General features: G+C 37.0%; 1 protein-coding gene across 10 annotated transcripts in view; it reads right to left on the bottom strand.

The window, feature by feature from the left end:
- The window catches only part of KLHL5 (kelch like family member 5), a 95,320-nt gene that overhangs the window by 25,056 nt on the left and 53,074 nt on the right, over nt 1–17,190 (bottom strand). For all 10 annotated transcript variants that reach the window (XM_055588281.1, XM_055588285.1, XM_055588287.1 and 7 more), the window contains 2 exons: nt 16,474–16,686; nt 5,186–5,372 (listed from right to left, as the gene is read on the bottom strand). In XM_055588281.1, the coding sequence (XP_055444256.1) occupies nt 5,186–5,372; nt 16,474–16,686 (400 nt within the window). The remainder of the gene's footprint in view (nt 1–5,185; nt 5,373–16,473; nt 16,687–17,190) is intronic.

Raw genomic sequence — 17,190 nt, 5'->3', positions numbered from 1 at the left:
GTCCGTCTAGTCAAGGCTATGGTTTTTCCAGTGATCATGTATGGATGTGAGAGTTGGACTATGAAGAAAGCTGAGCGCCGAAGAATTGATGCTTTTGAACTGTGGTGCTGGAGCAAGGAGATCCAACCAGTCCATCCTGAAGGAGATTAGCCCTGGGTGTTCTTTGAAAGGAATGATGCTAAAGCTGAAACTCCAGTACTTTGGCCACCTCATGTAAAGAGTTGACTCACTGGAAAAGACTCTGATGCTGGGAGGGATTGGGAGCAGGAAGAGAAGGGGACGACAGGAAGAGATGGCTGGATGGCATCACCGACTCGATGGACGTGAGTTTGAGTGAACTCCGGGAGATGGTGATGGACAGGGAGGCCTGGCGTGCTGTGATTCATGGGGTCGCAAAGAGCTGGACATGACTGAGCGACTGAACTGAACTGAATCGAGTAACATACAGCTCTGAAAGTTGCTAGGAAGATGAAATGAAACAATGTAGGTCAAGTTCTTAGCATAATGCCTGACATTTACTAAGAATATAATGAATGCTACTCCCACAAAATTAACATAATCAAAATTTGTGAGTTGAGAGAAGGCTAATTGGAATTATCAGGACAGCAGTGGAGATTTGGAAGAATTAGGAGTCATTTGAAAGAAGTCACTTGGTGACTATCAGAATGTAAGTTTGAGAGAGAGAAGGAGAGAGGAGGTAAGTATTGTTTACTTGGCTACTTAGAATTCAAGTTCCTTCCCCAAGTTTGGGGACTCTTCCTATGTATGTATAAGCCTTGATGGGAGCCAGGAACCCATCTCCCAGAAAACTGAAAAGGCAGGTCTTTCTCTTTTAAAAAAAAATTTACTGGAGTATAGTTACTTTACAATGTTGTGTTAGTTTCTACTGTACAGCAAAGTGAATCAGTCATATGTATACATACAACCCCTCTTTTCTGGACTTAAGACAGTCATTGTCTTTGGAATTTTGGGGCCTATGACTGACCTAAAGCTAGTCAAATGGATGTCTGAACTTGGAATTTAAAACCTAAAGCAGGATTTATAAAGAAGCAGGGACAGTGGATGTAGTCCTATCCATTTCTCAATAGCCTTCCAATTCCTTATTTGCTTACATGAGCCAGAGCTGATGTCCTCTGAAGAGCACTGAACTATGATCACAAGCTCTCAAGTCTGAGAGACACGGTCAGAGAAGGTTTGAATACATGACGTTTAAGATGAAAACCAAACGTCAAATAGGTATTTTATACAAGTTGGAAATATGAGAATAAAATCAAAGTGTAAGACTTATTTTGTGGAATCTGAAATATGATACAAATGAACTTATCTACCAAACAGAAACAGACTCACAAGGCATAGAGAATAGATGTGGTTGCCAAGGAGGAGCGGAGGTGGGGGAGGGATGAACTGGGAGTTTGGGATTAGCAAATGCAAACCATTTTATAGAAAATGTTAAACAACAAGGTCCTACCGTATAGGACCTATACAGGGAACTATATTCAATATCCTATGATAAACCATCATGGAAAAGAAAATAAAAAAGGATATATACAGAACTCAATCACTTTGCTACAGAGCAGAAATTAACACAATACTGTAAACAACTATACTTCAATAAATTATAAAAAATCAAAATGTGAGAGTATAATTAATACAGAGATAACAGTTAAAGCCTTGAAAAAGAGAAGGAAAGACTGAGGAGAAGAGTTTAAGTGCTGGTAATGACTATAAAGCTAAGCACCAGTTTCAGACATAGAGCAGGTTATTTAGTAAGTATTTGCAGATCAGTTATCTGGACAGTGGACGTCTCCAAAAATGTTCAAATACTTACATTATAACTCCAATCAGTTATCTTTATGTACTTATAGAACACTGAGTCATCAAGTCTATATTTAAAACTTAAGCATCTATATATACATAGCACTATATGCTATGTGCAATAATAGCTATATTTATATTTATTTATATTTTATAACCTAAAAGCTAAATAACAATGCAAGATTTTCAATTAGAGCTCACATTTTGATATTTCTTAGAAATATCATATAGAGGAGAAACCTTTAGATATGATCACTGTATCAAGTGCTTTAGTCATACAAGTAATACAAGAGAACTGAGACCACAGCGGTAGCCAGAAGTCAGAGGTATTGTCAGGAGCCTGCAAATTATTAGTACTAGGAATTCAGAGGAAGAGGAGATCGATGTATGCTGAGAAAAAATACACATAAACAGAAAGCTTCTAGCACAATACCCGGCATTGAGTAGGCACTGGGCATGGTGTTTGTTGTTATTAATGTTACTATGAATAACAAATGCTGCAAGAAGGGTACAAAGATTTCCAGATACTCTTAACCGAGATTTCCTGCATATTTATATTTTACATTTGTTTTCTATGTATGTACATGTGTAGGCATGAATGTTTTTCTGAACTGTTTTCATCAGATTAAGTTGCAAAAATGATGACCATGCATGCTCAGTCGTTCAGTCGTGTCTGACTCTTTGTGACCCCAGACTGTGGCCTGCCAGGCCTCTCTGTCCATGGCATTTCCTAAGCAAGAATACTGGAGTGGGTTGTCATATCCTCCTCCAGGAAATCTTCCTGACCCAGCGATTGAACCCACATCTCCTGTATTGCAAGTGGATTCTTTACCACTGAGCTATTGGGAATCACGATGCCCCTGTATCCCTAAACATCTCAGTGTTGCTTCTTCTAAACCAGAAATCCTCTTACAAAACCACAGTACAATCATCAAAATCTGGAAATTAACATTTATACAATGTTGCTGTCTAATCTACAGACCTTATTTGGATTTCATCATTTGTTCCAATTATGGCTTTCCTGGCAGCTCAGCTGGTAAAGAATCTGTCTGCAATGCAGGAGACTCCGGTCTGATTCCTGGGTTGGGAAGACTCACTGGATAAGGGATAGGCTATCCATCCAGTATTCTTGGGCTTCCCTTGTGGCTCAGCTGGTAAAGAATCCGCCTGCAATGTGGGAGACCTGAGTTTGATCTGTGGGTTGGAAAGATGCCCTGAAGGGAACAGCTACGCACTCCAGTATTCTGGTCTGGAGAATTCCACAGACTATCCATGGGGTTGCAAAGAGTCAGACACGACTGAGCAACTTTCATTTTAATGTCTTTCATAGTAAAAGAAAATCCAAGATGATATATTGTAAAAGCTGTCGTATCTCTGTAAGACATATGACAGAGACAACTTCCTAAACCTTTTTTTTTTTTTGTATTTCATGATGCTGACATTTTGGAATACTTCAGGTAAGTTATTTTGTAGCATGTCTCTCAATTTGAATTTGTTTGTCTTTTTCTTATGATTAAGTCCAGATTATACACTTTTGGCAAGAATACCACAGATGTCCAGGTGAGTTCTCAGTATATCACATAAGCACAGGCTGCTGGTTAGTCTCTTTACTGGCAATATGACCTCTGATTATTTGGTTTAGGTATTGTATGTCAAGTTTCTCTACCATAAGACATAACTTATGATTGACTAATAAGCAAATGATTGGGAGATACTTTGAGACTAAAGATCCTGCTCTCAAAAACTTTCACCTATGAGTCTTAGAGAACTGATGATTGACTGAATTACTTATTAATATGATGATTGCCAAATGGTGATTTTTCTAATCCCATCTTTGCTTCTATATTTTAATTAGTTGGTATTCTACTGTAAGGAAGAGCATTCCCTTCTACTTCTGTTTGTATCGGTATGAATTCATGAATACTTAGTTATAATCTTTTGCTACCATTATTTATTTTGACATTGAAATTATCCCAGGTTTGGACAGTGGTAGCCCTTACAGCCATGAAATTAAAAAACGCTTACTCCTTGGAAGGAAAGTTATGACCAACCTAGATAGCATATTCAAAAGCAGAGACATTACTTTGCCAACAAAGGTCCATCTAGTCAAGGCTATGGTTTTTCCAGTGGTCATGTATGGATGTGAGAGTTGGACTGTGAAGAAGGCTGAGCGCCGAAGAATTGATGCCTTTGAACTGTGGTGTTGGAGAAGACTCTTGAGAGTCCCTTGGACTGCAAGGACATCCAACCAGTCCATTCTAAAGGAGATCAGTCCTGGGTGTTCTTTGGAAAGAAGGATGCTAAAGCTGAAACTCCAGTACTTTGGCCACCTTATACGAAGAGTTGACTCATTGGAAAAGACTCTGATGCTGGGAGGGATTGGGGGCAGGAGGAGAAGGGGACGACAGAGGATGAGATGGCTGGATGGCATCACCGACTCGATGCACGTGAGTTTGAGTGAACTCTGGGAGCTGGTGATGGACAGGGAGGCCTGGTGTGCTGCAATTCATGGGTAGCAAAGAGTAGGACACGACTGAGCGACTGAATTGAACTGAGCCCTTATCAACTGTCTGCTGTATCTCTTGACCTGTTTCCATCATTGGGCACTTCCTTACTTTCTGGCACTACAAGTTGTTCTAGGCTTATCTTGTACTTTTCCTACCTCAGTGCTAGAATCAGCTATTTCTCCAAGGAGCTCATAAGCCTTAGTTATTACTAATTCATTTTTCTGTTTCTTTCAAAAAGATACATGTACCCCAATGTTCACTGCAGCACTATTTACAATAGCTAAGGCAAGAAAGCAACCTAAATGTCCACCGACAGATGAATGGATAAAAAAGATGTGGTATACATATATATATAAGATATATAATGGAATACTACTCAGCCATTAAAAAGAACAAAATAATGCCATTTGCACCAACATGGATGGACCTAGAGATTGTCACACTGAATGAAGTAAGTCAGAGAAGGACAAATATCATATGATACAGCTTATATGTGGAATCTAAAAAAAAATGTACAAATGAACTTCTTTACAAAAGAGAGAGAGAGTTACAGATGTAGAAAACAATCTTATGGTTAACAAGGAAAAGAGGGGAGGGATAAATTGGGAAACTGGGATTGACATATACACATTACTATATATAAAACAGATAACTAATAAGGACCTACTGTATAATGAAGGGAATTCAATATTCTGTAATGACCCATATAGGAAAAGAATCTTAAAAAGAGTGGATATATGGCTACGTATAGCTGAATCACTTTGCTGTACGCCTCACACTAACAACACTGTGAATCAACTATACTTCAAAGAAAAACAAAAATTCATTTTGTATGTTTCTTCAAATAAAAGATTATTTAATACCTTTTGTTGAATCCATTCCTCCAACTGCAAATAATGTACCAACAGTTGACTTCCTAGGTTTTGTCCGAGGACTCTGTAACATGGGCCGTCTCTCTGGTAGTAAGTGATACTTCATTGCTTCCATAATTAGTTTCTGACATTCTATATCATCTCGAAAAAGTGCATTATTTTCCATGTCTGCTAGGAACTAGAAAAAAATAGTGAGTAGGTATATTGACTGATCAAGAAATTGATGAGGCTAAAAGAATAAACACAAATGTTCACAAATGGAAATTATCTCATTAAAAAAAATCCAAGTCTGGACATCTATTTTTAACTAAAATATTCAACAGTTACAAAATTTACATTTTACTGAAAAACAGAACTAAGGAAAAGTGGTATGCTTTAAAATCTTAATAGTGCTTATCTCCGGGTAGTGGGGAAACTGGTGCTTTTTAAAATAACTTTTCTGGTATGTTTCTATATTTTCAAGATTTTCTAAAATAAATCATTTTACTAAGTTAGAAATAGTTTTAACTGAAGAATAATTATAAGTGGGAGCTGACTAATTAGACTGCATTTATCTGACCTCTCTAAAGAATGTTCAACCAGCAAGAACAGCAAAAACAAAGTTTTCAATTTTTCCAAGGGGCAAAGAACTCCGAATGGTGATTATTTTAAAAGAACTAAAATTCCTTGTACTTCATTGAATTCTACATGTTTTACCTATGTAATTTTACATAAATGGATAAGTATGGTTACAACCTACCTTTAAAAGATGAATTAAAAAAAAAAAGATGACTTTCTTTTCTTTTGTGCTTGGTTCTTCGTCCCCCTACTTACCTCTTTATTGCCTTATTTCTTTCATTTAGGATACTAATTCATATGAAGTTAATTTTTAAACAGCGTATGAGTTGAGAAATACTTTTTCTTCCAAATGAATAGCTAGCTCTAGACCAATATAATTCCATTTCCCAACTGAACTGACCCTTGGTTACAGTAGTCTCAAGATATATGAGATCTATTTTTTGATTCTCTATTCTGTTCCACTGATATATTTGTCTATTCCTTTCCTAATACTATAGTATCTTTTTAAAAAAGTCTTTATTGAATTTGTTACAATATTGCTTGTTTTATGATTTGGTTTTTTTTGGCTATGGGGCATGTAGGATCTTACGTCCCAGACCAAGGATGGAAACAGCACCCCCTGCATTGGAAGGCGAAGTCTTAACTGCTGGACTGTCAAAGAAATCCCTATTACAGTGTCTTATGACATTTTTTGCTTATCTGACATAAATCTACCTTCACTATTCATTTAAATAATTTTCTGGGCTATTTTTGAGTCTTTATTTTCTATATAAACTTAAGACAGATTTGTCCAATTCCCCTTCACCATCTTGATCCTGTTTGAATTCTAATAGGAACTGCATTAAACCTTTTTGTAATGTATACACCAATTATATCATTTTCATTTCATTAATGCAATTGCTAAAACCCTCCAAGCAGTGTTAAATAATTAGAGTGATAAAGAGTATCCATCTTATAGTTTAAATTGATATGGTTTCAGTGTTTCACTATTTAGGATAATAGTTACTATAGCGGAGAAGGCAATGGCACCCCACTCCAGTACTCTGGCCTGGAAAATCCCATGGACGGAGGAGCCTGGTAGGCTGCAGTCCATGGGGTCTCTAGGAGTCGGACACGACTGAGTGACTTCACTTTCACTTTTCACTTTCATGCACTGGAGAAGGAAATGGCAACCCACTCCAGTGTTCTTGCCTGGGGAATCCCAGGGACGGGGGAGCCTGCTGCGCTGCCGTCTCTGGGGTCACACAGAGTTGGACACGACTGAAGCGACTTAGCAGCAGCAGCAGCAGCAGTTACTATAGCATTTAATTTTTTACTATGTTTAAATAATTTATCTTTATTATAGATATGTTGTTTTCTTCTCTATTTTAGAGTTTTAAAATTAAGAATGGTTAATTTTTTCCAAATATCTTTTATACAGCTAGTGATATGATTATATGGCTTTTTCTCCTTTATTGATATAATTACCTTGACAGATTTCCTAACACTCAACCATTCTTATATTCTTGGAAAAAGATCTTCCTGATCATAGTGTATTACCCTTTTGATATACTGCAGGATTGTATTTGACAACATAAGGTGTATTTTGCTGCTGCTAAGTCGCTTCAGTCGTGCCCGACTCTGTGCGACCCCAGAGACGGCAGCCCACCAGGCTCCCCCGTCCCTGGGATTCTCCAGGCAAGAACACTGGAGTGGGTTGCCATTTCCTTCTCCAGTGCATGAAAGTGAAAAGTGAAAGTGAAGTCGCTCAGTCGTGTCCGACTCCTAGCCACCCCATGGACTGCAGCCTACCAGGCTCCTCTGTCCATGGGATTTTCCAGGCAAGAGTACTGGAGTGGGGTGCCACTGTCTTCTCCAAAGGTATATTTTATATACTGTATAATTCACCATTTCAAGTATACAGTTCAATGATTTTTAGTAAATTTACCAAGTTGTGCAACCATTACCATAAAAACAGTTTTGGAACATTCTCATCACCGTGAATGCCTGTTTACTGTTAATCTCGGTTCCTATCTCCTGTTCCAAGCTCTAATCTGTCTCTACAGATTTGCCTTTAGATGCTTTGTATAAATTGGATCACACAATGCACGGTCTCCTGCGTCTTGCTTTTTTCACTTATCATGTTTTTGAGGTTCATTGATATGTAACATGTATCAGTATCCATTTCTTTTTTTTGTTGAATACTACTTCACTGTATGGATGCATCGTATTTTATCTAACCATTTACCAACTGATAGGCACTTACATTCAAGTTTTTGGCTATTATGAATAAGGCTGCTAAGAACATTTGTGTGCAAGTCTTTATGTAGATATGTTTTCAGGAGTAGAATTGTTAGGTCATATGGTACACATTTATGTTAACTGTTTAAGAAACTGCCAAACTGTTTTAGAAGGTGTCTGCACGATTTATATTCCCACCGGCTATCTTCGAGGGTTCCTGTTTCTCCACGTTCTCACCAACGATTATTACTGTCTTCTCTTTTCAGCCACTTGAGTGGGTGAAAAATGTGAGTTTACTTTGTGCTTACTTAATGGCTAATAATGTTGAGAATATGTTCATATTTTGATAATGGAAGAGAAGGAAGTCTACAACAAAAGTAACTGTAAAATAGTTTGTGGCATCTGGCAACTGAGAACAGCATGCAAAAGGCAAAAAAAAGCCAAATTGAGACAGAAGTCTCAACATAGAGAACAGATTGGTGATTTTTAAGGCAGAGGGGGTTGAGGCAAAAATGGAGTGGGAGGTTGGGGTTAGCAGATAAAAATTATTATATATAACTGACAGCACAGAAAACTACATTCAGTATCTTATGATAAATCATAATAGAAAGGAATATTAAAAAGAATTTATACATCTGTATAACTGAATGACTTTGATGTACAATAGAAATTAACAATATTGTAAATCAACTATACTTTAATAAAAACAAATATTAAAACTGAAAAAAAAGATGTAAGTCTCAGGATCTAAGGCAGAGTGTAAATTCTGATATTAATCATTCCATGTTATCCTATGCACACAAAATATAGTTATACTTTTTACAAGTCATTAATGAATACGCATCAAATGGCTCATTTAGATTAATCTCAGTATTTCTACTACTTGTTATACATAAATGCTTTAGTCCTTTCTAAATAAATATAAATGTGAAAAAACTGTAGAAAGTAAAGTCTTAGAAGACTCAACAGTTACTACAGTGAAATATATTTCTTAGCATGCTGACAGTATCTATAATTTATGAATAAATGGGATTAATTATATTTAAGTAGAGAGATGACAGTAATGGAAGAAAATATGAATCCAGTAATATAAGCATCAGATGAATGGAAGACCAGATATCACTCGGAAAATGATTCAGAAGGCACTGAGAAAGGACTACAAAATACAGACCCTCATATACTCTGCATTTTAGGGCAACACCATGTACTTTCTATGCCAAAAAAGAATGGCAAATTACTAAAGTGGAAACATTTAGAAAAGATGAGAAACATGTTCAATTTGTAAATTTTTATCGTTACTCACATACTTGACAAGGCCTTGCAAATAGCTGAGAAAAGAAGAGAAGCTAAGGGCAAAGGAGAAAAGGAAAGATATAACTAATTGAATGCAGAATTCCAAAGAATAGCAAGGAGAGAAAAGAAAGCCTTCCTCAGCAATCTGTGCAAAGAAATAGAGGAAAACAATAGACTGGGAAAGACTAGAGATCTCTTCAAGAAAATTAGAGATACCAAGGAAACGTTTCATGCAAAGATGAGCACAATAAAGGACAGAAATGGTATGGACCTAACAGAAGCAGAAGATATTAAGAGGTGGCAAAAATACACAGAACTATTCAAAAAATATCTTCAAGACCCATATAACCATGATGGTGTGAACACTCACCTAGAGCCAGACATCCTGGAATGCAAAGTCAAGTGGGCCTTAGGAAGTATCACTACAAACAAAGCCAGTGGAGGTGATGGAATTCCAGCTGAGCCATTTCAAATCCTAAAAGATGATGCTGTGAAAGTGCTGCACTCAATATGCCAGCAAATTTGGAAAACTCAGCAGTGGCCACAGGACTGGAAACAGTCAGTTTTCATTCCAATCCCAAAGAAAGACAATGCCAAAGAATGCTCAAACTACCACACAATTGCACTCATCTCACACGCTAGTAAAGTAATGCTCAAAATTCTCCAAGCCAGGCTTCAACAGTATGTGAACCATGAACTTCCAGATGGATTTAGAAAAGGCAGAGGAACCAGAGATCAAATTGCCAACATCTGCTGGATCACAGAAACAGCAAGAGAGTTCCAGAAAAACATCTACTTTTGCTTTATTGACTACGCCAAAGCCTTTGACTGTGGATCACAACAAACTGTGGAAAATTCTTAAAAGAGACAGGCTTATCAGACCACTTGACCTGCCTCTTGAGAAATCTGTATGCAGGTCAAGAAGCAGCAGTTAGAACGAGACATGGAACAACACACTGGTTCCAAATTAGGAAAGGAGTATGTCAAGGCTGTATATTGTCACCCTGCTTATTTAATTTATATGCAGAATACATCATGCGAAATGCTGGGCTGGATGAAGCACAAGCTGGAATCAAGACTGCAGGGAGAAATATCAATAACCTCAGATATGCAGATGACATGATCCTCATGACAGAAAGCAAAGAACTAAAGAGTCTCTTGATGAAAGTAAAAGAGGAGAGTGAAAAAGTTAGCTTAAAACTCAACATTCAAAAAACTAAGATCATGGTATCTGGTCCTATCACTTCATGGAAAATAGATGGGGAAACAATGGAAACAGTGGCAGACTTTATTTTTTCGGGCTCCAAAATCATTGCAGATGGTGACTGCAGCCATGAAGCCATGAAATTAAAAGATGCTTGGTCCTTGGAATGAAAGTTATGACCAACTTAGACAGCATATTAAAAAGCAGAGACATTACTTTGTCAACAAAGGTCCATCTAGTCAAAGCCATGGTTTTTCCAGTAGTCATGTATAGATGTGAGAGTTGGACTATAAAGCTGAGCGCCAAAGAATTGATGCTGTTGAACTGTGGTGTTGGAGAAGACTCTTCAGTCCCTTGGACTGCAACAAGATCCAACCAGTCAATTCTAAAGAAATCAGCCCTGAATATTCATTGGAAGGACTGATGCTGAAGTTGAACTTCAATACTTTGGCCACCTGAGGCAAAGAACTGACTCACTGGAAAAGATCCTGATGCTGGGAAAAATTGGAAGGCAGGAGGAGAAGGTGACGACAGAGGATGAGAAGGTTGGATGGCATCACCAACACAATGGACATGAGTCTGAGTAGGCTCTGGGAGTTGGTGATGGACAGGGAGACCTGGTGTGCTGTAGTCCATGGGGTCGCAAAGAGTCGGACACAAATGAGCGACTGAACTAAACTGATGTAATTTGCACTAAAACTATCTCCCCCCAATACTAATATTTCCCCCAAATACTACTTAGAGTAAATAACAGAATGTGAATGATTTATGAACTCCATAGGCTTTAAAAAGTGTTTTGGTACCCCAAACTTGTAAATTAAAAGAATGCTAAAGATAAATACTGATTTGTTTTATATTTCTGAATTTTAGTAAAAAACAACAATGAGAACTGAGAACAGAATAGTGGAGACCAATATACTTGTAATGCAGACTAATCATTGGGAATATTAAGAATTTAGATATCAAAGTATTTAAAATAATGCCCTAATGCAGTTGACCCTAGAACAACATGGATATGAACCATGAAGGTCCACTTATACATAGATATTTTTCAACAATAAATACTACGGTATGACACAATCCATGGTTAGTTGAATGCATAGATATGGAGGAATCTCACATGGAGGGCAGGTGATACGTTATACACAGAATAATCCCCATGCTGTTTGAGGGCCAACTGCATTTTCATCCACATTGTTTAAAATAGGAATGAACAGAAAAGTCTGGAATGCTTTCAAAGGTAAAATAAAACCACACACACCTATCTTCTGGATTATTCAGAGTTTAAAAATAGAGCCACACTAAAATGATTATTTGGTTCAGGATTATAATGATATATATTATTTCCTATATTATTTTAAAGAGACACTACAATAAAATGACTATATGTAGGTTGAACTCATTATAGTTAGGCTAAAAGAGAATGTTTCTTACCAACAGAATAGGGTTAAAACTGTATGAGAAAGGAATTATTTTATGAAAGTAAATTCTTTAGGTAACTAGATGTAATGGTAATTTTAAAAAAATCAGTCATTTATTTGATAGGCACTAGACATTTTTTTGCTTTGTCACTTTTATTTTTTATTAAGATATAAATGACATATAACATTAGCTTTAGATGTATAACACAATGATCTGACATATCTATATATTGGAAAATGATTACCATAGTAAGTCGAGTTAACATTCATCCCCACATAGTTATCTTCTTTCATGTCTGTGATGAGAACTTTTCAGACCTACTCTTAGCAATTTCATCCTTTTCCTATCTTTTAAAATAAAACATTCAGAACATAATCCAAGATTTTCTTGATGATTTTAGAGTCTACTTCAATACTTTATCACTTGACAACTCTAATTCTCCAAATCTGCCCTTTACTTTTAGTAAGGAAAAAAAAAGAACCTTGCTAGTATCTCTGAATGCCATAATGGTGCCATATAGAATTATCACTGTAGAAAAAAAAACAAAACATTGTTCAAAGAGGTGTTATTAAGTTGTTTAAATTATACAGAGCAATGTGGCTTCCATCATTGCTACTCCCTGGGCTAAGACAGTGGTTCTCAAATTTGAGTGTGCATCAGATGCACTGAGGGCTTATTAATACACAACTGGCTTGGCCCCACCACCAGAGTTTCAGATTTAGTAGGTGGAAGCCTAATCATTTTCATTTTAAACAATTACCCACGTGGTACTGATCTTACAGTTGGGGAACACACTTTGAGAAACACTGGGTTAATCCAATGCATTTACCGTCCTTATCTGTCTTCTCTGCAGCATCTAATGATGATAAAATTCCCTTTCTGGAACCTGCAATCTCTTTTTAATAGTACTACAGTTATTTAGGCAGATATGGGACTATCACTAAATATTAGTATCTCCTAGGGTTCCACCTCTAGTGCTTTTATGTTCTCTTTGATTGGTGTCACTCTCTTCCCCTTGGCTTCAACAACCTAAATAAGTAGTTTCTAAAACTTCCTCTTAGACTCTAAGAGGATTAAAGATGTCAATAAGCTCTGGGAATGTGCTTCTTCTACTTCCTTCCCCACCTTCAAAATCAATGCTTCATCCTGTATTCTGTATTAACTGACAGCACCTTCATCAATTGCATTGCACAAATGAGAATTATTCTGGACTCTTTCTTTTTTTCACCTTGTACATTCAATCATTCCAGTGTATCAATCCTACCTCCTAAATAGCTCTTGACTGTCATAATTAATTTCTCTACCTCCACTTTTTTTTAAAAGTGCTTAATTCACTTGTCGGAATCCAACAGTCTTCCTTAGCAGGTTTCTACTTTGATCCCTCCAATCTATTCTCTGCAATGCAATCATAGGATCTTTCTAAAATAAAAGGATAATTATGCCATTCCCTACTTAAAATCCTTTAGTGCTTCCTTATTGCTTTTAGATAAAAAAATCCCAGTTCTTTGGCATGACTAGAATTCCTCCACAATCTGGTCTGTTTCCTTCTCCAGTCTCATCTCTCAATATTGTCCTTTTTGTTTCTGTAACTTTAGCTATGCATGCTATCTTCAGATTTCAGAACATGATATATTTGCTCATGGCTCCATAACCAGGACTCTTATCTTTTCTGGGCTATCATGCCCATTCTTTTGGGTGACTAACATGGCTTGCAAATTGAGTGACACTTGAGAGATTTTCCTAGCTTCTCCACTATCAGTCTAGGTGGACCACTCCAATTGCTTTCATAATGCCATGTCTATCACAGACTTTATCTCATTATATTGTAATTACTGATTTGCTTTTTAATCGTTTTCTTCCTCCACCTGATATCCTCCCTACCCAGCAATTTTACATGAAGTACATTCAAGAGGCACAACAGTTCAGTAGAAAAGGCATGTAACTTTATTTGGGTTCAAGGTCTACCTCTGTCTCTTGTTCAGTTGCTAAGTCATGTCCAACTCTTATGCAACCCCATGGACTGTGTAGCTCACCAGGCTCCTCTGTCTATGGGATTTCCCAGGCAAGAATATTGGAGTAGGTTGCCATTTCCTTCTCCAGGGGATCTTCCCAATCCAGGGATCGAACCCAAGTCTCTTTGCGTATCCTGCATTAGCAGGCAGATTCTTTACCACTGAGCCACCAGGGAAGCCCCTGTCTCTTATTAGCTCTAGTCTAAAGTCAAATAAAACCACAGTGCCAAAGAACATGATTTATGCAATCACTTTGTGATTTTGAACATATGGCTTTACTTTTTTAATCTGTTATTTCATTTGTACAACAGGTGTTAGACTAAATGATCTCCAACATGCTTTTCAACTCATAAGATCTTATGACTATGATTATCAGCAGTATCCTGGATAAAAGAAATTCTAAAGGTCTCTGAGAGTCATGCAAATACAGTATCATAAATATTTGAAACTACAGGGCTAAAGTAAATTGTCAGGTTACTTAATTGCACAGGTTCTTTTCAAAGTATACTAGGATTTTTCAGACTTTATTTTCTTTCCTCTAGAGAAGGATAAGGAAAAAAATTAGGCTGGATACCAGTAAAAATAGTCCTCTTTAAATCTGATTTTAAGAAATGTTTTATGATGTTATTTTTCCTGAATTATCAAGTCATGCAGTTTCACTCCTATGAATTCATACAATATTCTACCTCTGAAGAGGGAAGTTGTTCTTGTAAAGTATCACACTGATTTTTGTTTCTGTAAGGTAGAGAGCAAACAGTAACTTTTGCTCACAACAGCTGGAAATAATACATAATGCTCAAGATAAATACAAACCAAACAAAACACACAACACTTAAAACAACAACAAAAAAATCTGATCTTGAGCAGTAATAGCTCATTTTTTCCTTTTCTTTCAAGGACTCTACTTAAGGCCTCAAAATAAGCAGCCAAGTGTGTGTAGGTCGCTCAGTCATGTCTGAGTCTTTATGAGCCCATGGACTGCAAGCCCACCAGGCTCCTCTGTCCATGGGCTTTTCCAGGCAATACTGGAGTGGGCTGCCATTTCCTTCTCCAAAGCAGCCAGGCAGGCAGAGGAAATTTTTGTATATTCCAATTGAAACTGTAAAAAGGCGAAACCATGCATGTATATATGTTATGACTAATTGCCTTGAATACACCAACTAGGTATCTCTCAATTCTAAAACAGTGATAATACACTATCATTATTTATAGCACATTTTATTTCAGAGCACTTTTCTGATCCTCATAAAAATCCTGTGAGATAGAAAGGATGTGATCTCCACTTGACAGATGAAGAAACCAAGGTATGTGAACATGCCAAGTCACAGAGTTTTAAAATGTCAGAGTCAGAACTATGTCTCATTAATTTGTTTATCATCAGAGTCCAGCATTTAGTGGATATTTAATAAATGTGTGGCACATGAATTAATCTAAATTTTCTGGTTCCTAGAGTTCAGTGTTTCTTTCATTAGCAGCTTTATTAATTCTTCAATTGCTAGGATAGGTTTGTAGCTGAGTCAAATAAAATTACTAACCCCAAAGCAACGATGTTACTTAATGAATGCAATTTAGGTAGTCAGACTTTCTGGGTTGAAAAAAAACAAATTTTTTTAGCTCACTATCTTTTCACCTTAACATTTCATAGGAACATACATAAAACAACCACGTTGAACAGACTAAGGAAAAAACCTATAGACAAGCTAATATTAATGGGCTTCTCTGGTGGCTCAGATAGTAAAGATTCTGCCTGTAATGCAGGAGACCCAAGTTCAATCCTGGGTCAGGAAGATCCACTGGAAAAGGGAATGGGAACCACTCCAGTATTCTTGCCTGGAGAATACTATGGACAGAAGAGCCTGGTGGGCTATAGTCCATGGGGTAACAAAGAGTTGGACACAACTGAGCGACTAACACAATTAGCATTAAGTGAAAATGAATTTGCTCAGTCGTGTCCGACTCTCTGCAACCCCATGGACTGTAGCCTACCAGGCTCCTCCATCCATGGAATTTTCCAACCAAGTGTACTGGAGTGGGTTGCCATTTCCTTTTCCAGGGGATCTTCCTGACCCAGGGATCGAAACCCAGGTCTCCCGCATTGCAGGCAGACGCTTTACCATCTGAGCCACCAGGGAAGCCCAATTAGCATTAATGTGCACTAATTAATGTAATTAGCATACTGTAATTAGCTCATATTAATGTAATTAGTAGTCCCTCAGTATTCTGGGGACAGAGGGTTGGTACCAGGACCTCTGTCGATACCAGTATCTCAATTTAAATATGTAGTATTTGCAATTAAACTCTGCACAGCTTCCTATATACTTTAAATAATCTCTGGATTACCTATAATACCTAGCTAATACCATGCAATTCCTACATAAACAGTTGTAAATGCAATGTAAATATTATGTAATAGTTGCTGGCACAGAACAAATTCAAGTTTTGCATTTTTGAATTTTCTGGAATTAAAAAAAATTTTCAATTCATGTTTTGTTGAACTCGGGATGTGTGGAATGGTGTCTACTCAAAGTTGTTGAAACTTTAATTATTTTAAATAATTAAAAATAGTTTACCTGTGGTGCAAGGAGAGGTAGCCTAATATAAGCCAAAAGTTTACTGAGATCTTTCCGTCTCTGTTCCAAATCATGACGAACCCAAGTAAGAAGTGCGTTCAATATTGTCTCCTCATTAGGAATGTTCATGTCATCACTGGCTAAGAGCTTTGCAATTTCACTGGCTGGTAATAATACAAATTCCTGGTTTCGAATTACTTCCATGAAATTTTCCTGGAGGAAAAAAAGAGCATATAAGAAATACTGTTTCTTCTTTCCATCACAGTTTAAAAGAAACTAAACATTTCTTAATTAGATGCCAAAACACAGTTTATACTTTAGCCCTTTCTAACAATGTATTATTGCTTAAAAGGGGGAAAAAAAAGTAAAAAATAACATTTAAACTGTAATTGTTATTAAAATTCTCATTTCTCTGTATACACAGGATTAAAGTGATATATCAAGTATTACAATTTAAAAAATAAATCTAGGACTTTTAGGTATTGCTTCGCTCAAGTTAGGGAATAGTTTTGGCAAGTCTTTCAAAGGAAGATAGAAAAAAATGAAAGAAGACACTTTATATGATACTCCAACATCAAAAGTTAGTTCAGATTTGTGGTTGCTGAAGAATTTGGCCAACAGGGGAGCCAAATACCTGGGTAAGAGTGAAGTATTTCTCTTACCCAGAAATGGCTTCTAGGGTGGCTACATTTCCCAAGACCATTCTGGACCACGGAA

This window comes from Bubalus kerabau, chromosome 7, assembly GCF_029407905.1.
Source record: "Bubalus kerabau isolate K-KA32 ecotype Philippines breed swamp buffalo chromosome 7, PCC_UOA_SB_1v2, whole genome shotgun sequence".
NCBI lineage: Eukaryota > Metazoa > Chordata > Mammalia > Artiodactyla > Bovidae > Bubalus > Bubalus kerabau.
Note: the sequence above shows the minus strand (reverse complement) of the source record. Positions and strands in the feature narration are given on the sequence as shown.